The sequence below is a fragment of the Diabrotica virgifera genome, chromosome 3, assembly GCF_917563875.1.
Source record: "Diabrotica virgifera virgifera chromosome 3, PGI_DIABVI_V3a".
NCBI classification, from domain to species: domain Eukaryota; kingdom Metazoa; phylum Arthropoda; class Insecta; order Coleoptera; family Chrysomelidae; genus Diabrotica; species Diabrotica virgifera.
In genome coordinates, this window is record NC_065445.1 from 110,562,793 (window position 1) to 110,588,092 (window position 25,300).

The window sequence follows — 25,300 nt, forward strand, 5'->3', positions numbered from 1 at the left end:
CGTCTCTTCTTTTGAGGAATCCCAGGTTTCTTTTGCTTTTGATACTCTCAATTTTTCTTCTTTTGGGCTCAACTCTTCTTTTGAGGAGCCACAGGTTTCATTTTCTTTTATCTTTTTCTGACTTTTTCTCCCTTTTCTTCTTTGTCCTTGCTTCGTTGCCAAATTCATTTCCACTGTTTGTTCTTTACCTGATCCGTCCGTATTTTGTTTCTCCTGTTCCTTGTCCTGTTCTTTTTCTTTTTCTTCTGTTAGTTTCCTCGTATTATTTTTAAAATCTATCACTACATGTTTTTCGGCCAATTCGTCAACTCCTACTATCATGTCATGTGACATATTTGGCATTATTACACATTGTAGTGCATACATATTCTTACCCAGTCGTACCATTACTCGTATGCCTTCATTTATAGTTGCCAATGTCCGTTTGTTTGCGCCCACTAAATTTACCCTAGGTATTTTGTAAATTAAATTTGTTAAGTTAACTTCTTCTATTAGTTTTCTGTTGACCAATGTCATTTCCGATCCAGTATCTATCATAATTTTAATTGGTTTCTCGTTGATAAATCCATCCACAAATTTTAAATTAACTCCATTTTTCTTTTCGTTGTTTCCTGCCAATTTAATAAACTCCTTGGGGTGACAAAAGATTCCTGTTTGTTTTTTTGTTTTTAGTGAGCGCCGTCGTGAAAAAAACGCCGGTGGCTCATCGTTGTTTATATTTTCGTCATAATTTCTCTCTCCGTCATATTCTTCTGTCTGGGTATTATTTACCTCTCTTCTATTTTCTCTTGGTCTGTCGGATCTGTTTCGGTTTTCTCGATATCCCTGTTCATTTTGTCTACCATTATTTCTGTTTTCTTGATTTGAGCGTGTGATGTTTCTACTCTGGTATTCTCGATTTCTGTCCTCATTCCATTGCCTATTTCTTTGTTCATAATTTCCTCTTCCGTTGTCTCTATTTTCGTTTTCCCTTCTGGGATTAAAATCTCGTCTTGTATATTCTCTCCTATTTTGATTTCTCTCTCTGTAATCCTGTGTCTCTCGGGGCCTGTAATCTTCTCGCGACCTTCTTGATTTTCTTTCTCTTAAACATGATTCTCTTATGTGTAGGAATTGGCATAAACTATCTATGTCTTTGTAGTTTTGCAATGTGATATGGTCTTCCAACGTTTCTTCGAAATGTCTTGCAATCAGTTCGACTAATTGTTCCGATGAGTTATGATGATTATATTGTAAATGTTTTGCATTATTGTAAATTTGTAACGCATATGTCCTTTCTGATACACCCATCCTATCATTGTACTTCCCATTTTGCAATTCCTTGTTAATTTCCAATTGTTGGACCTTTCCCCAGAAATAATTCAAAAATTTTTGTTCAAATTGTTGCCAATTGCCGAATTCTTCTTCTTTGCTATCGAACCATAGGCTTGCTTCATATTTGAGATGGTTTCTGATAGTTTCTTTTGCTGTTTCGAAATTTCCGATGTGCTGTATTTTCTTTTTCAGGCTATTTATGAACGGCACTGGGTGTAATCTTCTTACATCCCCGCCAAACCTTATCTTCACGTCATCTGTGCTATGTATAACCATTTCTCTTCTTTCTCCGACATTTTGTTGAGTATTGATTTCCGCAATCTTTCTTTCCACTTCTTCTATGTCTGTTTTCCAAACTTTCCATTTCTTTTTTCTGGCAATTCGTTAACTCCTTCATTTTATTTTGAATTTTCATTTCTTGTTCTTTCATGTGGTCCTTCATTCTCATTTCTTGTTCTTGCATGTGATCTTTAATTTTCATTTCATACTTTTCTATGCGTTCCTCCATTTTCTTGTTGTTCTCTTGTATGGCTTGTTTTGTTTCCTGTTGGTTGTCTTGGATTTTATCCATTTTCTTTTGTGTCTCATCCATTTTTTTATCCAATTTTTGTTGTGTTTCATCCACATGCGATGAAAAACTCGTCCTGGCCTCCAGTAATGTTCTCCTTTGAAAACTACCTCGTATCGCTCTAGTTCCTGGTTCGGAAACAAATATTTCTTGGGGATATTTGCTGAGATATTTTGTGCAAAAAAATTTGTGGGGATTATTTGTCCTAAGTTCTTGTTTAGGCATCTTCGTGATGTGTTTTGGTTTAGTGGTGTAGGCACTTTTAACCCTTTAATGGCCGGTTTCACAAAGTAAAGTTAACTTGTGGTTAAGAGATAACCAGAGGTTACCCCAAAATATGCGTTTTAGTTTCAGGTCAACGGCGAAGTATGGTTAACTCACAGAATTTTTAACCAGAGGTTGGAGTGGGTTACCCTTATGAGTATACTCGGAAGGGTAACAATTATGAAACTGAAACGCATATTTTGGGGTAATTTTGAGGTTATCTCTTAACCAGAAGTTAACTTTACTTTGTGAAACCGGCCGTAAGGGTTGCTGGTAGTTATGTATATGCAAAATACTTAGGGCTGTAATTGTGATCATGCAATTATTGCATGATCACGATGATGATGGCATTGTCACTACAGCTATTTCGGCAAAGTGCCTTTCTCAAGTGATACCTCCTATCCGTGTGCAAAACTTGATGTGAATTATTTAGCTAGTAATCGTAAAAAAGTGGGTTTTCTCCAGGATGTTAATGTATTCGTTGGTGAATTGGTTAAAAAATCTTATTTCCTTATTAAATTTTTGTTTTATCTTCTACTAAACACAAGACTTATTTCATTTCTTTATTATTAAAATATATCTTCCAATAAGTACATTCTTGCTATTCAGTTTTCAATAACATGGAGAACCAGTTCAAAAAGTTGCCGTATAGTAAAACTAAAACTGTGATTAGTACAAAGATCTGTTTTTTTTTGTTGCAAAAATAATGTAATGATGGATTTTATTCTTTATCTGTACGTTTATTCAAATATTCGTAAGAACATAGTCACAGTAATTAAAATATAAAAGTCAATCCCAAATTTTACAAAAATAAAAACAAAAACTTCATTTTGTAGTTTTTGTTTATATAGCTATCTTCAGGATGCTAATTATCATTTTTTTTTCTTTGTACAAATTGCATTAACAGAGTAGGTAATAAATCCTAGATACATCTATATGTCTTCCTGAATACAGCTACATTGATCAATATTTGGAGATTAACCTAAAACGTCTAACACTAGAAGTAATGAAACTTATATTGTCCTTACTAACAAAACTATTGTATCTTTTTTATTTTTTCATCAGTATCTTTCAGTAAACGGTACTAAGTATTCTACGAAAGATGGCGAAGAAAAAACTGTTTTAGATTATTTCCATTAGAAAAATTATCTAGCTTGTCACTTGTAATAAGATTAAGTTACTGTAAAGTTGAGCCAGAAAAAAATGCATAAGTCCAAAATATTAAATTTTAGACTTTTGATGGCATCTGGTAGCATTATCCAAAAGCTATGTACGGCTCTGTTTTCTTCTAATATATTTTACTAGATTTTGCTAAAATTGCGAAAATGAAATATGCATAAGTCCATTAATGTTGAACACCATATGAAATCTGCACAAGTCCGCTCTTGTTAGTGACCAAACCATTAAAACGTTTCGGTGTTTTTCTGATGTTTATACAATAAAAAGTCTTTTTACTGTAAACGGGCGAGTACCTACAGGGTGCATATTAAAATAACACAACAGATTGATTACTAAAAACGTGAATATAAATTATTTAGGGACTTGTGCAATTTTCACATTATATTTAGTTGTATATAAGTGGACTTATGCAGGTAGTTATTTGTCTCTCCTGTAAAATCAGTTATTTTTAACTTATGCATTTTTCACATTAGGCCGAGGATATGTAATTATATTTATATATTTAATAAAATTATAAACAATACCAAACGATGAATATGTACTTTTGAATTAGAGGGACATTCGAGAGAAAAATACTAAGAAAAGTATATGGCACTGTGTAAGCGAAAGCTGGCACATGGAGAATCAGGAGAAACGAGGTTAATGAATTGAATGAAGGTTACAATATTGTACGATTTGTGAAAAGTCAAAGATTGTCATGGCTAGGACTAGAGATTGCAATTGCTGGATCCAGCGTCTTTTTTACGTGCTGTCAAGTTCGAAATAAGTTACTTCATGTTTTCATTGGCCTCTTTATTCAAAGCCGTGTGTCAGCAACAGTTTGCATACTATGCTGGAACGATTCTACAGTCTAAAATTTTGCATCGATATAGTGTTGATAGACATTGATTCTGCGATAAAATTCTCTGCTGGCGAGTGGTCAATAATCAACGAGTTGATCGCTACATTTCAACCGGTGAAACTGGCTGTAGAAGCTCTATGCAGAAGAGACTCCACTTTGATATCGGCCGACACAACCAGGAAATTTGCCTTAGACAAACTAAATAGTCAGGACTATTTAGTTTGTTTAAAAAAAAATGTAAACCTTAGTTCCGAGCAATCGAAAGCACTACGCAACAGAATCGCGGAACAGCGCCTCTCTGAAATTACAGCTACATCAGTGTACTTACAAAATCAAAAAATGGATGATGAAGGACTAAAGAGTCCTGGTTATTTCCCCATGCCGAAAAAGAATGCAATGCGACAGAAAATGAAAATTTTGTCGAGTCGTATAAATAAACAAGTGATTGTGGAACCAGTGCCAGAGGACATAATGGTAGTAGAAGACGGGTCGCTAATCCGGACTCCGTGAATTTTACTTTAGAACAAGAACTTGAAATTGAACTGAAAGAGGAGAGAGAAAATACTTCTATAACCTAAAAAAATATATTCTCAAAAAATTACGCAGACATTTTCAAAAAGGAAATGACCGTTTATGAGACCGAAACAGCGAAAATCGATCATAATTTGTCCATGGTTTATAACCATTTGATGACCTTAAAACCGACCAGCCTAGAGACCGAAAGGGCTTCCTCCGCAACCGGCAATATGTGCAGTTTTGTGCAGAGTAGATTAGGCGGTAAGGCAATAGACAACATATGTTTTATAAGGTCTCACTTTCAAGAAACTAAATAATTCATGTTGTTTAGAAATTTAGAATACAGACTGATTTTTATCATGAGATCCAAAAAACGTCCTCAGTAAGCCATGGAAAAAAACATATTACTTAACGTGTCAGCTCAAAATTGCCGTCAATGAAATTTACTTCAAATGATTTACTCTTACAACAGATAAGTTCATTTGGATAAAATTTTATTCATGACAATTCTCAGCCGACACAAGCAAAGTTGAACAAAAAATTGTTCAAAAATGAACAAAATAAAAACATTAAAATCGTGTTTTTATTTTGAATTTACATTTTGCTGGATCCAGGTTAATCTTGCAAAAATCCAGCTGGACTGAAAATGCTGCTGGATTGCAATTCCTAGCTAGGACATGTGTAGACAAGACGATTAAAAATAAAACAAAGAAAATATTACAATGGAAGCAGATAGGAAGGCGAAAAAAAAGTAGGCTCAGAACGAGATGGTTGGATGACGTGGAAGACGACCTGAAAACCATGAACAAAGCAAATGGAGAAGAAGGGCACAAGAGAGATCCGAGTGGAAGGGCATAGCCAGACAGGCAGACCCAACCAGGGTTATGATGCCAAAAGAAGAAGAAGAATTAGAAGGCATCCATGAGTATTAGAATATTCTACAATGCCGGTTAGGATTTAGAGATAAAAATGGATTCTCGTCTATTGGTATCAATACCAAGTTTAACTTTATAATAACCTGTTCAAAAATATCAAAACCGATTTTCTTCAGCATCTTACGTATATTAACTATTAATGTTTCTTTTTTAAGATTAAGAGATTTATTATTTAATAAAACATACATTGTATTTTTTAACTTTCAAATTGCTTTCTTGATTAACTAGTGTAGAATCCAGATTTTAAATAACAGCTAAAACCAAGCTATCTCTTAAATTATTATATTTTGATGAACCACCAAAATATAACAAATACATTTTTCTGAATAAACATAATATAAGACATAGTTAATCTGTTAAATATAAAAGACTATTGATATAATACAGTTATTTTTTATTAGGTATATCTTTTCTAACACATTACTACTGAAATGGTCATCACGATTTGTAAAATTAGTCACAAGATTTTAAAAATAAACTTACGTAATATATTCCATGAATATAACAAAACAAATTAGTTCTAGCTATTATCTAAAATTTGAATGTTAACAAATATTTCATTATTACAAATAAAGCAGCACGTTTTAGTTTAATTATTGTATAAAATGACTGTTCATTGGGGCAACAAAATTATTCTTATAATACATAACCAACTTTAAAGGCTACAGATATACAGCATCAGTCTATTCTAACTAATATTAGTAAATTTTGAAGGTTGAACTATGGAAGTTTTTCTTATAGGAACTGTTTCAGGAGTCGGGATGGCATCACCTGTGCCTACAAACGATATAGGGCCGGGCAACTGAAGTCCTGCTTTGTTAGAAATATTGCCAAACTTTTGTTTTGCCATTTGATAATCTCCAGAATCAAAAAATTTCTGTCCCTTTGACAGACGCTTTTGTAAGAAGGCTGAGTGTCCACTTGCTTTTAAACCTGGTCCTCCACCTGAAGGAATGTTGAATTTGGCTTTAAGTTTTGCCTCCTCTTGTTTCTCTAATTCTTGAGGAGTTAATTGATTGGGTTGGGTAGATTCAACAGGGGACTGCTCTTGGTCACTCATTGTTTCTAATTTTCACTACAAACAAATATTAAATTAATGACCAAATACAATTAAATGAATATATACAAGCTTAAAAAAGTAAATACATAATATCTATTAAGTTATTCTTATAATATCAACACATATTCAGTCAACCAACCATTAAATCCAAGATAAGCTCAGCAGGAGTGGAGAAATGACAAAGTGGCAAAATATGCTTGTGTTTTTGTAACGAAAATCATTAACTCTTCATTATGTATGTAAATAAGGTCACAAAATTTCAGTGTGTGTGAAAGAGTGTTCAGAGTAGTGTGAAAATTGCATGTGTCCCACCATGTTCTTCACAAGTGAAGTTTGTGTAATATTAATGTTACACAATAATATTAATCAGAATCCTTCTGTTAAAAACCAGTTACGCTATAGCCAATTAGCTTCTTGTACATTTTCCATTCATTCATGATAGAATTTTACAGAATTTTGGAACCCTGTACCAGTGTGTACAAATTTAGTTGATATGTTGATGTGTTAGAGATGTTCTTGGAGTCACTTGGTAGTCTAAAAAAAGGGTTTGCTGCTTGTGACCCAATTCCTCACAGTTATGCAAGATATTATGATTAACCCTTTCCGTGCAAATTATGTTGAAAGACCTCATTCACTTCTTAAGTTACAGGTGCATGACTTCTTTTGACACAAGAGGCACAGGCACACAATTACTTTAGTACATAGTCAGCCTAAAGAGAACAACATATTTCGACTCATTCGCACCAAAAGGGTTAACTGTTTCAAGTTCTTTGCTATAGAGTGTGCAGCCTTACACTGAGCTGATTTCTGCTTGTTTTCCACAGTCTTCAGCCCTATTAGTGCATGTCCCTCCAATATACATTTTGACCTGTGCTTGACTGGGCATACTTTCACAGTAACTTTAATATAGTGTTTGGATATAGGCTAAGAAATTCAAAAACTCTTCCCTGCCAAAAATTTCGATACTGATCAGGACCAATTCATGGCCCCTCAAAAGGAACTTAAAAACTATATTATAATGCATATCAAGAAAATATTTGCCATTTGGGTCATGTCTACAAGCAAAACTCTCTGCAATAAGAGCTCTATTATTGAGACTAAGTAATATGTTTAACAACCCTATAAAAATTTGTCATATTATGATTTTCTAAAATTTATAATATATAAGCTTAAAACAAGCTTATATTTTTCTAAAACTTTTTTTGTTAGTTTGTATACATGTTAAAGTAAAAAGTTCTACTCGCAGATTTGGCCGCTAATTGTTTATTAATTGTTTAAACAATAACAATTCTTGTGTATAAATAATTTTAAAAATATCGTTGACATTTTACTTTGATCAAATATGTTTCTATTTTGTTTTTGATTCTGCTGAATCCGAATATGGCATTACAATTTAAAAATTCTTATACAGAAGCTCTTATACAGTATGTCTGCGTAGCTAGGAACCACATGCAAAACTTTTTTATTATCAATTTTACGAAAAAAAGTTATTCTTCATAAAATGCTCTGGATAGTCAAAAATTTAAAACTCAACCGTCATATATCAAATTTTATCAATTTTATACGAGTTATGTCAAAAATATAAATTTCGTTAAATAGTAAAGTACCTTCATATTCCAGAATATCAAAAAATGCTATTATGAAAAGTTGTTTGAAATTAAAAATTATGTAATATACAATTACATCATTCTAATCGAAAAAAATTTTTTTTTTCATTTTTTTCTCAAATTACGGATACCTATCATCATTTTATTACAATTATGATAACTAGTTTATTATCAATTTTACGAAAAAAAGTTATTCTTCGTAAAATGCTCTACCTGGTCTAAAATCTAAGATACAACTAACAGATATCAAACTTTTGCAATTTTATACGAGGTATGTAAAAAATATGAATTTTATTTAAGAGTTAAGTGCCTTTATTATTCACAATATTTTAATTAGAAGGATGTAATTGAACACCGAAACATATTTTTTAATTCCAAACAACTTTTCTTAATAACAATTTTCGATATTGTGAAATATAGAGGTACTTTACTCTTGAGTGAAATTCATATTTTTTGACATACCTCGTATAAAATTAATAAAATTTGACATTTGATGGTTGCATCTTAGATTATATACGATGCAGAGTATTTTATTTAGAATACCTTTTTTTCGTAAAACCGATAATAAAAAAGTTATCAATAGGTTTCAAGTTACGCAGACATACTCTGTAAGAGCTAAAAAAAATTTTTTTGTTAAACATTTATTATTGTTGAAGCTTATTATTAAATGTATTTTAGGTAAGTTTTATAGAAAAAAGTTTTGATCACTTTGTATAAACATTTCTTTAACTGGTAATTTTCGGTTTTTCTATTTCATTTTTGTTATCTTTCTTAATTTTCTCAAAAAGAAATAGTTTATTTCATTTCTAAAGTAAAATAATTTAGTGCATTTTAAAGATTACATCCTAAGCTTTAAAAAAGCACCTATAAAACTGTAATAAATCTGTTCAAACTTGAGTAACACCGTCTTAAGTGGTGGTAATTCTCTAAAACTACGAAGTTTTCAAAAATTACATTTTTTGAGACGTCGTATCATTTGAATTAAATTTTTGAGATTTTTTTTGAGAGAAACATCGTTTAGTAAGATGTCTGAAAGGTAAGCTGTGCAAAATTGAGAGTTTTATAAGAAACATTGTATTAGTTTCACATTTTTAAATCATTTTTAAACCAAATTCATGTAAGTCTCAATTTCCGCCCACACCATACTTATGCCCATACATTTTATTTATTTTTATTACAACCATAAGATAGCTAAATTATTCTTCTTTCATGATCAATTTATAAAATTTCATTTGATCCATTAGTTAAAGAATTACATTAAAATAACTCAACCGTGCACTTCGCCGTACGCTAGTTTACAGTGCGCCAATGTTTGTGAGAAGGGTGACTTAAGCGTTATAAATAAAAAATTATAGAAGCTACAGATTTAATTTTAGAAAAATCCTTATAGAATGTTTTTTTTGTAAAATTTTCTGAATTTTTCAACGGTCAAGTCAGTTTTTTTCTACAATTTATATTTTCGGAGTTATTTAAAAAATACATCTAATTTCGCAGTTCATTTGTTTAATAAAAAATGAAGCACCCACTTTTCGAGTAGAACTTTTTGATATGTTGTTTATTAAAAATTTCTTAATGAAATTACAAAAAGTTCTATCTTATTTGATTTTTTCCGAAGTGAAAATCTATATGCACTCCCCTAATAGTCGAATCATAAATTTACTTTAAATGGGATAAAACATACTTATAAAAAGTTATTATAAGTTTCATTGTAGGCTCTGCATCAGAAGTCTCAATCTTATCAAGTTGTCTATGACAATATATTCTACTTGTTTTTGTCTTTTTAATTAGGAAATCAAATCATTTACAAATCCTTCACCATACAATATTTTATATCAATCTATCCATGCAAACTTTAACCTGCAAACTTTCTACTTTTTGGTAGTTACTGCGACCATTTCTTTACCATACGTCCAATATTTTATACAATTCATAAGTACATATATTTAAATATATCGTCGGTGATGTGACAATACCTCCTCTATGCTTTTTCATGAGTTTTGTAAAAGAGACTAAAAACTTTTTTTAGGCACCTCCTGATTTCATATGATATTTTTTGACTTGTTTTGTAGTAAATTCAACTATTTATTTACTACAAAACAAGTCAAAACTTACAGGTCCGTGAAGTTAGCCCGAAAAAATCGGGAAAAAAATGTGACCGACGCCATTCGATTGTCCACTGTGTTATTTCGTTAGTCCACCCATCAATTTTTTTTATAAACAAAATTTTTTTTCCGGGCAAACTTCACATATCCACAAATTTTCTCAAATTCAAAAACTCTCTTGCTATATTGTTTGCCCATGTTTGTCCACCAAATAATTTTGTTTGTCCACCCACAGATATTTAAAAAAAAATTATATATATTGCTTACGGATAATAGGACAGTACCTACTGCTGAAAAAGTACTTCAGACTCCATTAGAATGAATGTTTCTGCGGAGGCAGAACCTCAACTACCCGTTTGTCCACACTCTCGCAGCGTTTGTCCAACCCCTTAAAGTGCAAAACAACCCCCTTGAAGACTTTAATTTATTTTTTTTTAATTCTCAACCCGGGCCAAGTTCACGTCTGCTTTAAAACGCATTTAGACGTTATTTCAGGTCCAGAATCCCAACTACCCGTTTATCCACTCATTCGCAGCGTTTGTCCAACCCCTTAAAGTGCGAAACGACCCCTCTGGAGATTGTAATTTTTTTTTATTCTCAATTCGGGCTAACTTCACGTCCGCTTAAATGCGTATTTAAAAGTAAATTCGTGGACGGAATCCCAACTACACGTTTGTCCACCCCTTCGCAGCGTTTGCCCAACCCCTTAAAGTGCGAAACCACCACCCTGTTAATTGTAATTATTTTTTTATTTCTTAATTCGGCTTAACTTCACGTCCGCTTAAATGCGTATTTAAACGTTAATTCGGGGACAGATCCCAACCCAACTACCCATTTATCTACCCCTTCGCAGCGTTTGTCCAACCCCTTAAGTGCGAAACTACCACCCTGGAGATTGTAATTTTTTTTTTAATTCTAAATTCGGGCTAACTTCACGTCCGCTTAAATGTGTATTTAAACGTTAAATCGGGGGCAGAATCCCAACTAACCGTTTGTCCACCCTTTCGCAGCGTTTGTCCAACTTCTTAAAGTGCGAAACGGCACCCCTGGAGATTGTAATTATTTTTTTTATTTATTAATTCGGGCTAACTTTACGCGTGCTTAAATGCGTGTTTAAACGTTAATTCGGGGACAGAATCCCAACTACACGTTTGTCCACCCCTTCGCAGCGTTTGTTCAACCCCTTAAAGTGCGAAACCATCCCCCTGTTAATTGTAATAATTTTTTTTATTTCTCTATTCGGGCTAACTTCACGTCCACTTAAATACGTATTTAAACGTTAATTCGGGGACAGAATTTTAACTATTCGTTTGTCCACCCTTTCGCATCGTTTGTCCAACCGCTTAAAGTGTGAAACGACCCCCCTGGAGATTGTAATTTTTTTTTTTTAATTCTCAATTCGGGCTAACTTCACGTCCGCCTAAATGCGTATTTCAACGGTAATTTGGGAGCAGAATCCCAACTACCGTTTGTCCACCCTTGCGCAGCGTTTTTCTAACTTTTTAAAGTGCAAAAGGGCCCCCTGGAGATTGTAGTAATTTTCTTTTAATTCTCAATTCGGGCTATCTTCACGTCCGCTTAAATGCGTTTCAACATTAATTCGGGGGCAAAATCCCAACTACCCGTTTGTCCACCCTTTCGCAGCGTTTGTCCAACCGCCATAAGTGCGAAACCACCCCTCTGTTAATTGTAATTATTTTTTCTATTTCTCAATTCAGGCTAACTTCACGTCCACTTAAATACGTATTTAATCGTTAATTTTTTACTTACAACATTTTTTACTTTTACAGTCCAACTTTAAGGGGTTGGACAAACGCTGCGAAGGGGTGGACAAACGGGTAGTTGTGATTCTGTCCCCGAATTAACGTTTAAATACGCATTTAAGCGGACGTAAACTTAGCCCGAATTAAGAAATAAAAAAATAATTACAATCTCCAGGGGGGTTAGCCCGAATTAAGAAATAAAAAAATAATTACAATCTCCAGGGTGGACAAACGGGTAGTTGTGATTCTGTCCCCGAATTAACGTTTAAATACGCATTTAAGCGGACGTAAACTTAGCCCGAATTAAGAAATAAAAAAATAATTACAATCTCCAGGGGGGTTAGCCCGAATTAAGAAATAAAAAAATAATTACAATCTCCAGGGTGGACAAACGGGTAGTTGTGATTCTGTCCCCGAATTAACGTTTAAATACGCATTTAAGCGGACGTGAACTTAGCCCGAATTAAGAAATAAAAAAATAATTACAATCTCCAGGGGGGTCGTTTCGCACTTTAAGGACTGGACAAACGGGTAATTGTGATTCTGTCCCCGAATTAACGTTTAAATACGCATTTAAGCGGACGGGAAGTTAGCCCGAATTAATAAATATAAAAAAAATAATTACAATCTCCAGGGGCGTCGTTTCACACTTTAAGGGGTTGGACAAACGCTGCGAGGGGGTGAAACGGGTAGTTGTGATTCTGCTCCCGAATTAACGTTTAAATACGCATTTAAGCGGACGTGAAGTTAGCCCGAATTAAGAAATAAAAAAATAATTACAATCTCCAGGGGGGTCGTTTCGCACTTTAAGGGGTTTGACAAACGCTGCGAAGGGGTGGACAAACGGGTAGTTGTGATTCTGTCCCCGAATTAACGTTTAAATACGCATTTAAGCGGACGTGAAATTAGCCCGAATTAAGAAATAAAAAAATAATTACAATCTCCAGGGGGGTCGTTTCGCACTGTAAGGGGTTGGAGAAACGCTGCGAAGGGGACAAACGTGTAGTTGGCATTCTGAACCTGAAATAATGTTTAAATGCGTTTTTAAGCGGATGTGAACTTGGCCCGGGTTGAGAATTAAAAAAAAATAAATTAAAGTCTTCAAGGGGGTTGTTTTGCACTTTAAGGGATTGGAAAAACGCTGCGAGGGTGTGGGCAAACGGGTAGTTGAGATTCTGCCCCCGCAGAAACATTCATTCTAATGGAGGCTGAAGTACTTTTTCAGCAGTACTGTCCTATTATCCGTAAGCAATATATATAAAAAATTGTTTTTAAATATCTGTGGGTGGACAAACAAAATTATTTGGTGGACAAACATGGACAAACAATATAGCAAGTTTTTGAATTTTCGAAAATTTGTGGATTTGTGAAGCCCGAAAAAAATTTTTTGTTAATAAAAAAAAATTGATTGGTGGACTAACGAAATAACACAGTGGACAAACGTGGACAATCGAATGGCGTCGGTCACATTTTTTTTCCTGACTTTTTCGGGCTAACTTCACGGACCTAAAACTTACATATGAAAACAGGAGGTGACCCTAAAGGTTTTTCATCTTTCCTACAAAACTCATGAAAAAGCAGATAGGAGGTATTCGTCACATCACTGACGATATACAATTGTTAAACATATTTACCAACCAGTCGGTGTATTTTGATTCAATTCAGTCTTCTTGCAAAGCCTCTTTGATAACGTCTAAACCTAGAAACATGTGTCACAGGATGGCAAGGGACTCAAATTGAATCAAAACGAAACTCATCCTAATATACAGGGTGTAACAAAAATACAGGTCATAAATTAATCACATATTCTGGGACCAAAAATAGTTCGATTTAACCTAACTTACCTTAGTACAAATGTGCACATAAAAAAAGTTACAGCCCTTTGAAGTTACAAAATAAAAATTGATCTTTTCCAATATATTGAAAACTATTTGAGGTTTCTTATTGAAAACGGACATGTGAAATTCTTATGACAGGAAAATCTTAAAAATAAATTATAGTGAAATTTGTGCACCCCATAAAAATTTTATGGGAGTTTTGTTCCCTTAACCCCCCCCCCCAAACTTTTGTGTTACGTTATAATTAAATTATCATTGTGGCACTGTTAGTTAAACACAATATTTTTAAAACTTTTTTGCCTCTTAGTACTTTTTCGAAAAGCTAGTTTTTATCTAGATATTTTGCATATTTATCAAATCCACCACATATTTTTTATTGTATGCTGTTACATACGATTAAAGAGACCTGGTAATAATATGAAAATTTATTTATAAATTACAGTTTTAGGTATATTTTGAACCATATTAGAAAAGAAGCCACATCTCGATAAAATGTGCCTTATTGGAAAAATACTAAGAGACAAAAAAGTTTTAAAAACACTGTGTTTAACTAATGGTACCGCAATAATAGTTTAATTGGAACGTACACAAACATTTGGGGGGTTTAAAGGCACAAAACCCCCATAAAATTTTTATGTAAACATATTAAAAAAGAAGCCGCATCTCGATTAAAACTGGTTTATCGAAAAAATATTGAGAGACAAAAAGTTTTAAAAACATTGTGTTTAACTAATGGTAAAACAATAATAATTTAATTGGAACGTACATAAAAGTTTGGGGGGGTTAAAGGGAACAAAACCCCCATAAAATTTTTATGGGGTGCACAAATTTCACTATAATTTCTTTTTAAATTGCTTCTGCCATAATAATGCCACATGTCCATTTTCATTAAAAAATCTCTAACAGTTTTCGATATATCGGAAAAAATCGATTTTCATTTTGTAACTTCAAAGGGCTGTAACTATTTTGTGTGCATATTTGTACTAAGGTAAGTTGGGTTCAATCAAACTATTTTTGGTCCCAGAATATGAGATTTAATTTATGACCTGTATTTTTGTTACACCCTGTATAATCTCATCCATATTCTATTCACACATTCCAAAAAAATGTTATGTAGCTATTTGGGAAGCATTCAGAATCTTCATAAATTTACATTTTAAAGCAGTGAGTACAGAGGCCCTAGATGAAAGCAATATTCGTGTTTCAGAGACATAAGAAACTGATACAGGACAGCATACCTAATGTCAGTATGACGATAAGAAAAGCAGAAGAAGTTTCTGTACATTCGACAATCAGCATGAAAGCCTACATGCTGCATAGTATGACACCCAAAGAAGAAGACAAGTACAGGGTCACATCTCACATGTGGGCATATCATGTTTCTACAAGTGATTGGAATAATTGGATTAATTAAATATAAACAAATAATATCTTCCTAATTAAAACAAAGATGTGCATTCTACAAAATTTCAATTTTAGTTGCAGCTTTGCACATCTTGGTTTATTTCAAACCATAATAACTAAGCACTTCTGTTTGAACAGAATTTTAACATTAAGAGTGATCGCCCAGCCACTATAACTCTATTGGTTGATTATTTTTCTAACTGGGTATACATTGGTACGACTTATATCTATTTACTTCACTACTTAAGGCCATCGGTACATAATTCGCAAATATTTTACGGGTATCCCTACTTTTTCTGTCTTTACACGGCAAATTATGTGTAGTAAAATTCACACTGGTATGGATATGTAAACATTACTAGAATGTCATTATACTTGAAAATGTCATCATTAATTTAAAGAGATGGCTTTTGAATGTTCTTGGATAACTGTTATTTTTATAATTGCAACTTATTAATTTAGTTAATAAATGTGATAATTTTTTCACTAACTATGTATTCAGTGATAATTCAGTGTAATAATTTATATGTACAACAAAAACTAATACTCAATCGAGAAAAGAGGAAAAGTGTTAAAGTGATTTTTTAATAATATATTGTTACTATGGAACGCTTACAATTTTGAACATATTCAACAACAAAATACTTGGATCACAGAATATATTATCCTGATGTATTCTCTGCTTGGATCTTCCACAAATAATACACAATAAATTCATTAATGATATTACCCCTTGTTTTTCCCATACAAAAGCTCTCCTTTTCGCTGATGACCGTAAGTGCTTTACAATAATAAGATCTCATGATGGCACTCTTGGACTACAATCAGATATTAATCAATTATCCCAGTGGTGCTCTCTTAATGGCATGGAATGAAATGTTGGTAAGTGTTATATTATGCGTTTCTGTAGGAATCACCATTTGCTAATACATGACTATACTATTAACGATCAAGCATTGCAATCATGCACACAAATCAAAGACCTAGGCATAATATTAGATTCTTCACTCAGCTTTAAACACCACATTAGTACCGTTGCCCAAAAGTCTATGAAAATGCTCGGTTTCATTAAAAGAACATCTCGTGATTTCACAGATATAAATTCAATGAAAATTTTATATTGCTCACTCGTTAGATCTCATCTTGATTTTTGTTCCTCTGTGTGGTCTCCATATTATCTAATTCATAAAAATAAATTGATAGAGTTCAGTATACCTTTCTCAGATACGTAGCTTTTAAACAACATATATATCGTAGCTACACGGATATGGAATTATTAATGAATATTACTTCATTAGAAACCCGTAGAAAAAGAACAGATCTGACAATCTTATTCAACATTATTAATGGTAATAGTAGCTGTCCCGATCTTCTGTCAAAAATTAGTCTTTTTGTACCTACTCGGTCAACAAGACAAACCCAAACTTTTCACATAAGCTTCCATAGATATAACTATACTTACAACAATTTTTTACCACGAACACTCAGACAATTCTCTAAATGACTTAAATATATTCTGCAATTCCTTTGATAGATTTAAAAACCATTTGTTGAACATACAATGTTAATGATATAATTTCTATCAGCAATTTTTAAGCTTAAACTTTGTTTGTTTTTTATATTGTAATGTTCTTTTTTTTTTTCTTTAACTTATTAGCTTTTTTATCTCATAGATATTGTAATATTTGTTCTTTGTGTTGACACTTTATGTTTTTGCTTTTGTCTTTGTAATATTTTTTTTTTCTAGGGGATTTTTCTGCATTCTCTATTTCATTTGTTTGTTTTCGTACGAGTGGTCGTCCAAACCAGTACCTGTGGATCTTTTGATCACTGAGTGTGTTTCAAAGATCTACATCTTTTGTTTTTTCATAAACATTATCTTACTTACTCTAAAGTAATTAGGGAATTAAAACTTGAGAATGGCATTGTCAGGTTGGGCGTAGATTTACGTTCCTGCTATGTCTAGGTCTCGAATGTTGTTTTTTGATTGGAATGTGTCTGAAGATATTCAACCTCTCATCTTCACCGATGAGCCCATAGAGGTTGAAGAGGGCGAAACACATTTCTAAGAGCTGGTGCTTGGATCTTCGATTCTATTCAAAAAAGTTTTCCCAGCCCGAAGTAGTGGATATGTGAATTGTTCGTAAGGGGATTTTTCCGCATTCTCTATTTCATTTGTTTGTTTTCGTACGAGTGGTCGTCCAAACCAGTACCTGTGGATCTTTTGATCACTGAGTGTGTTTCAAAGATCTACATCTTTTGTTTTTTTTTTTTTCATAAACATTATCTTACTTACTCTAAAGTAATTAGGGAATTAAAACTTGAGAATGGCATTGTCAGGTTGGGCGTAGATTTACGTTCCTGCTATGTCTAGGTCTCGAATGTTGTTTTTTGATTGGAATGTGTCTGAAGATATTCAACCTCTCATCTTCACCGATGAGCCCATAGAGGTTGAAGAGGGCGAAACACATTTCTAAGAGCTGGTGTTTGGATCTTCGATTCTATTCAAAAAATTTTTCCCAGCCCGAAGTAGTGGATGTGTGAATTGTTCGTAAGGGGATTTTTCCGCATTCTCTATTTCATTTGTTTGTTTTCGTACGAGTGGTCGTCCAAACCAGTACCTGTGGATCTTTTGATCACTGAGTGTGTTTCAAAGATCTACATCTTTTGTTTTTTCATAAACATTATCTTACTTACTCTAAAGTAATTAGGGAATTAAAACTTGAGAATGGCATTGTCAGGTTGGGCGTAGATTTACGTTCCTGCTATGTCTAGGTCTCGAATGTTGTTTTTTGATTGGAATGTGTCTGAAGATATTCAACCTCTCATCTTCACCGATGAGCCCATAGAGGTTGAAGAGGGCGAAACACATTTCTAAGAGCTGATGTTTGGATCTTCGATTCTATTCAAAAATTTTTCCCAGCCCGAAGTAGTGGATGTGTGAATTGTTCGTAAGGGGATTTTTCCGCATTCTCTATTTCATTTGTTTGTTTTCGTACGAGTGGTCGTCCAAACCAGTACCTGTGGATCTTTTGATCACTGAGTGTGTTTCAAAGATCTACATCTTTTGTCTTTTCATAAACATTATCTTACTTACTCTAAAGTAATTAGGGAATTAAAACTTGAGAATGGCATTGTCAGGTTGGGCGTAGATTTACGTTCCTGCTATGTCTAGGTCTCGAATGTTGTTTTTTGATTGGAATGTGTCTGAAGATATTCAACCTCTCATCTTCACCGATGAGCCCATAGAGGTTGAAGAGGGCGAAACACATTTCTAAGAGCTGGTGTTTGGATCTTCGATTCTATTCAAAAAAATTTTCCCAGCCCGAAGTAGTGGATGTGTGAATTGTTCGTAAGGGGATTTTTCCGCATTCTCTATTTCATTTGTTTGTTTTCGTACGAGTGGTCGTCCAAACCAGTACTTGTGGATCTTTTGATCACTGAGTGTGTTTCAAAGATCTACATCTTTTGTTTTTTCATAAACATTATCTTACTTACTCTAAAGTAATTAGGGAATTAAAACTTGAGAATGGCATTGTTTTTTTCATAAATATTTTTTTTGTAATAATATTTTCTGAATTGGGCTTGCCCGTAAATAAATAAATAAATAACTAACTTTTTATTAAGTTCACGTCTTAAATCAATATTATTTAATCAACAACTCAAAATATTCCCAATGCCATGTCAAATATTTAAAATTGTCACTGATTGTCACTGTCTGACTGACAGTATGCTGACAATATTTTATTCGACTGAGTGGGTTGTGACAAAGATAGATTTTGAAATATTACCACGCACATTATGTTCATTTTTTTCGAATACTGAAAAAACCAATAAATATTCTTGAAAAATTTAAACGCAGAATGAAAGACTATATAATTACCGAGGGCCGAAAGTCCCTTAGAATAAATAAAAAGTTTATTTTGAATGAGATATTTTAGATTAAATATCACACTAAATTTTCTCTTAGTTTTTCACCCCTGTAACTTATTAAAATAAACATTATAGAAGTTCTCAGAGACTTTTGGCCTCGCCAATAACGTAATCTTTCATTCTGCGTTTAAATTTTTCAAAAATACTTATTAGTTTTCTCAGGATTCGAAAAAAATGAATCCCCATTTGAATAGCATTGCAGCCGAAAATACGTACCCATCCTCTTAATCTAAACTCATTCTAAACTTTTACTTGTTGTCTATTGTCTATAGCAGTGGTTTCCAACCTTTTTTAGCTTGAGGCACACTAACTTAAAAACTGGTTCAGACACGGCACACTTGGGTAAATAATCTCTATAATGATAGTGAATATAATCAAATTTGGCGGCACACCTACAGGGACTTCAGGGCACACCAGTGTGCTGCGGCACACATTGTCAAATGTGTCATTCTAATTTCTAGGGCATCATTGCCAGTTCAACGAAAATATTATTGAACTCTTGAGCCAGTTGTCAGAACCATCTTTTATTTTAGAAATTATTCTCGTTTTATCACACTAAGGGCCGGTTGTTCGAACACTAATCAACAATGATCATTATCAAATATTTAATTACTGTCACTAAAACTGTCAATGTCAACTTTGTTTGGGTTGCTGAAAACATAATTAATTACAATTATGAGATTTATTATTAATTATGTTAATAATTATTGTTATATTAATTGATTATAGTCTCAGATTTGTAATTAATTATGTTTTTAACAACCCAAACAAAGCTGACATTGACAGTAATTAATTATTTGATAATGATCATTGTTGATTAGCGTTCGAACAACCGGCCCTTACTTAATTGAGTTGGCATCGTTAAAGATTTACTTTGACCAACTTGTCAAATCTGACTGATGTTATGTAATTAAATAAGTCATCAAGGACTGGATCTATTGCTTTTTATTGTGTTTAATAGTTTAATTTTTCAGTTATAAGTGGATTTTTTAAGATTAACAAGGCTCTCTCTGATTATTAAATTTATTAGATACAGTTTTTTGATGACAAAAATAATACCTACAGTCGGAAAAATGAAAGAATAGGGCTTTCATTGATTGTCATTTGGTTCGAGCTTCTGCCAGGTGTCATCAAATATTAATATATACACGTCATGTGTTATTGGTATATACCAATGATACAAACCAAAGACGTATGACGTAGATATCTTAATATTTGATGACACATGACAGAAGCTCGAAATAAATGACTGTGAATGAAAAGCCCTATACCCATGAACGATCACATCAATCACTTATTTTGTATTTGCTGTCTTTTTCTATAAATAACAAACATTTGTTATAGAAAAAGACAGCAAATACAAAATAAGTGATTGATGTGATTGTTCATGGGTATTCTTTCATTTTTCCGACTGTTTCTAAAAACTTTATACATTTTTTAACGTTTTTTTTTTTTATTTATATCTAGTGAAATTCCAACGAAGTGATTCACGAACCATTGTGTCAAGTCTGAAGACAGGTTTACATTGGGAAAAAGTGTACCAGTTTTTTATGACGGGAAGTGTACTAAAATTGTTAACAACATTAATATTTTATATAAATAACAAACAAAAGTTGTATTAGTAGAACAAAACATACCGTTAATCAAACAGATTAGCTGTGTTCACATTTTGTATCATATTTATGTTTATTTCTTTTTCTGGCCTTGGTTTGGAATCTTTAGCCACATATTTACTAATGAGTAATGTGTAGTGTGTTTGTTGAGTAAATGTCTTGTTACCTAGTAAAGTCAACTTCATTGTCTTTACAAAGAGATGCTTATTGAATATGAGCCTCTGCTGTCCTTCAGGTGAGTACTGATCCCACAAGTAGAGGAATTATTATACAAATATAAAAATAACAAGACCAAAGTAGTGTACTAAATCAACACAGTTTAAAATTACTTTCATTGTTTCTAAAGAATCAACAGCCTACTGTTTATACCTAAATAGTGACCACATGTTTCTAAATTGTACAACATGTAGAGATATACACAACAAAACTTGTAAAAACTTATTTACATAAAATGAATTTTTATTTTATTAATTTTGGCTTTAGAAAAATTAAGAACTCAGCAACAGGAATAATTGTAATTGAATTAAAAATTATAATTCAAGTTTGAACATGTTTGACAGGTCATGAAGGACAATAACTCCATAATATTTCAATTTGATCCTTACTCCACCCTTTAAACTACCCCTATGACTGTTTAAATGTAAAAAGAGTAATTGTTTTTTATTTTCAATGAGAAAGTTAATTATCATAAACATAATTGGAAAACAATAGTTAATATAGTATACATTTTGTTCATGATATTTAAACGACAGTTCATTTACATTATGTACTTACTGCACTTTTTATCCTAATAATAAATAAAATCTAGAAAATCGTTTGCAACTGATAAAGGACTTAAAAAAATCTTTAAAATTTAGTAAACCAAACTTCACTATCATTGGTGGGTTGTTGAAGTTGAAGGTTGTTCGTTGTTTATAACAACGTCAAATGTCAAAACTAAAACTTCAAAATCCTCTATTTTAAAAATATTGATTTAGCAAACAGTTTTGTAAAAATCATTCAAAAAAAATCGTTATAAAATATACAGACATTTTAATTCCAAATTATGTTCTATTTAATTAATTTAATAGCCATAATAGGTCTTCACTTCGTTTTTGACGAGACTATGAATATTCTATTAATAGTCGGCTAAAGTAGTGACTGAATTAAATTTTGTAAATGAAAATCATATTAATTGTGTGGAAATATTTTAGCGCCCACACCCTTTATCCATGATACTATAAATAAAGCCTTTATCCAAAGAATACTCAAATATTTAAGTAACGAATCAAAATGTAATAGTTAATAAAAAATAAGTAAAATAAATGAGGACGTTAAAAAGTTTGAGACAAATTTTATTAAACCTAATGCGAATAAACACACAATTACAGGAAATAGATTGGTAACAATTTATATAAAATTATCAAAAAATAAATAATAAAATTGAATTCCTGAATATCTTAATTATTTTATTAAAATATGTCTTATTGCCATAACCTTCAAATTCAAATATTTATATCAAAATATTATTTTAGTTCTGTTATCTTAATTTTTAATTTGTGAGGAAGTCTATTAATATCGTTTTTTTTTTATTTATTTAAATACACAACCGAATCAAATTTTATTATATTATTTCAATATTAAAATAAAACTCTATCAAGAATTACGTAATAGCGGTAAGACAATCAATATCAATACATGACGTAAATTACTGATAACTAACGTAGAATATGGAAGGAGAAGGATTCATTGCGAAAGATTAAATTAGAATTATATGTGGCGCTTATTTTATAAATGTTAAAAATGTAATTTGTAGTGGTATATTTTTTTTAAATTCTGAAAACACATTTGTGAAAAATTGTATTGTGATAATTTGACATTGACGTTCTTTAAAATTTTCTTTTCTGACAACTCAATAAATAGGACTTATGAAGATTATTAATTAAATTATTCTTTAAGAAATAGTAGTAAAGGTATGCTGATAGTGCCGGTTTATCTTTAGAAATTCTTAAGTTTCAATAAGTTTATACAGGTGGATTGAAAAGAGTGCAATATGTCAATATATACGTCATTTTTGTTGTTTTAACACGTGCCAGAAGTATTTAAACAATTTTTATATTTTTATTTATGCAATAGATTTCAATAACATAAAAAATCATTACTTAATCACAGTGCAGTGTAACTTAGATGTAAAATAGAGGAACACCAACGATAAAACTTAAGTATCAACCTATATTTTTCTATTCTAGGCTGTAATTATAGCTATGCACAATTTAAACCCAGACGGTCCTTATGTCAATGTAAACGGAGCCACTAATACGGAGAGAGTGTGTATTCTAGATGCTGGTGCACAGTATGGCAAAGTTATTGATAGAAAAGTTAGAGAATTATGTGTGGAGTCTCAGATCATACCCTTGGACACCCCAGCCTTCAACATAAAAGAAGCTGGTTACAAAGCTATCATTATTTCTGGAGGACCCAATTCTGTGTATGCTGAAGATGCTCCTAGATACGATGCAGATATTTTCAGAATAGGTTTACCTGTGCTGGGTAAGTAAGCTTTATTATAAATGTATAGTTCTGTAATCAAACTGAGAGTATTCAACTCAGCGGGGTACTATAAAACAGGTCCATAAAACTTGTTGATAGAATTTCACACCTTGAAGAGTAGCACACGCTGTGCTGAATATTAATGACTCTTAGTTTGATTGCACCAGTATATGGATGCTTCAGAAGTTAAACGGTGTAAGTCAAGCTCTCCCTAAAAATGACTTATGAGGTAACACCAAAGAATACAATAATGACAAATAGCTTGTTCTTGTTTGTATTTATGAATATAATACTGATATTAAGGCGCATTTAAATCAAAGCCAACACGAACGAACGAACGAATTCATTCGTTAACTTTATTGTATTTGTACAGCGAATCGAGCACGACCGAACGAATTCGTTCACATTAGCACATGTTCCAACCGATGTCGGTAAGTGAGCGAATCATCAAAGGAAATCGTTGTTCAATGTGATCAGTGGATAGACGGTAGCGAACGAATTCGTTTAGAAGTACTGATTTAATTTATTTACAAACATTAGTTTGAGAGGGTTGTTTATTGTGTAGTTGTGAAAACATAATTTTGCAATATGGAATATGCCTATGAAACCCAAAATCGAAGCTATATAAAATAATAAACAGAAAAACTGATGCTTGTTTTAACATTTCTATAGGAATGGGTTGTGATGTCTCTGAACTAAAAAAAGAATGTATGTGTACTTTGTACGCACGTAAGAAGATATTCTTCTATTATATAATAGGTAATTTAAACGAAGTAAATATACTTAAAAGTTTATTTGTACTTATTTTATTTAAAAATCAAATTAACTTTCTTATCTACCACTTTCAAAAAAGAAGAATATCTTCAAAAATTATATAATAATATACTTACAATCATAAAATCTATAAAAAAAATAAAAAAATAATAACCTGCTTAGGGCTCGAACCCACTTCACATCTACCGCGCCGTACGAAAGTTGACGGCATTTCAAACTGCACCAAACTCTCGTATACGTCATGTGGGAATATACACAAACTAAACGTTTACACCATAAATTTATATGAATTTAATAAAATTATTAGTTTAATTTTTGTCGAAATAAAATACAACAAAATATAGAGTAAGAAAACGATATATGAGATGAAGATTTGTAGAAAGTTTGTTCGCAATCAGATTATGTAAATTAAAGCATTGCCTACTAATAGGTAACTACATTATTTTGTTTTCATTTTCCAAATAGATAGGTATTGAAACTATTAGGTATTTCCAACCGAAACATTTAGAATTACGTACCTGCGGCTTTTCAAAACTATTTAAAAAGTCACTATAATTATAAATTTGATTTTATTTCTGTCCACACATCAATAAAAACTAATATTATACAATATTTTTGTTTACCGATAACCTCCATATTGAACAATTATTGACAGATCATTTCAAAATTTCAACACCCAATCAGAGCCTGTATAACCACTAATACCATACTGTCGGTGTGCGCATGCGCGGGGATCAATCAAATTTTACCCTCAATCGATTCGCCGCCAAAGAAGAATATCTTCAAAAAAATGAATTAGCTTCTGGCATCATTTAGACGAGAAAGACAAAAAGAGGGTTCGAAGGGGTTTGCTTTTAAAAGCCTAATGTTTTTATTGGATAAATTTCAACCCAGAAACACTAATGAGGTAACCAAATCAAATTAATTGCTAAAATTAATTAAAAGCAAATTTATTTTGATACACCAATTTTACAATTTATTATTTATTTATTTATTTATTTATTTACGGGCCTTACCCATTATTACAGAATAATTTAAGAGCTAAAATATACATTAAACC

The 25,300-nt window shown here is 32.2% G+C and overlaps 2 protein-coding genes across 3 annotated transcripts in view; one reads left to right on the forward strand and one right to left on the reverse strand.

The window, feature by feature from the left end:
* Positions 1–2,865: 2,865 nt before the first annotated feature.
* On the reverse strand, positions 2,866–21,866 carry LOC114332622 (alpha-endosulfine). The gene is made up of 2 exons (XM_028282443.1): positions 21,712–21,866; positions 2,866–6,692 (listed from the first exon to the last, which is right to left on the reverse strand). The coding sequence occupies exon 2, from the start codon at positions 6,675–6,677 to the stop codon at positions 6,306–6,308; it is 372 nt and encodes a 123-aa protein (XP_028138244.1). The 5' UTR covers positions 6,678–6,692; positions 21,712–21,866; the 3' UTR covers positions 2,866–6,305.
* A 745-nt stretch (positions 21,867–22,611) lies between these two features.
* LOC114332623 (GMP synthase [glutamine-hydrolyzing]) overlaps positions 22,612–25,300 on the forward strand; it is an 88,568-nt gene continuing 85,879 nt past the window's right edge. Inside the window, exons 1-2 of one of the 2 annotated variants that reach the window (XM_050646828.1) lie at positions 22,612–22,721; positions 23,166–23,466. In XM_050646828.1, the coding sequence (XP_050502785.1) occupies positions 23,181–23,466 (286 nt within the window). In that variant the 5' untranslated portion in view covers positions 22,612–22,721; positions 23,166–23,180. Of the gene's footprint in view, positions 22,890–23,165; positions 23,467–25,300 lie in introns of both variants that reach the window. The other variant, XM_050646827.1, reaches the window with a different exon arrangement.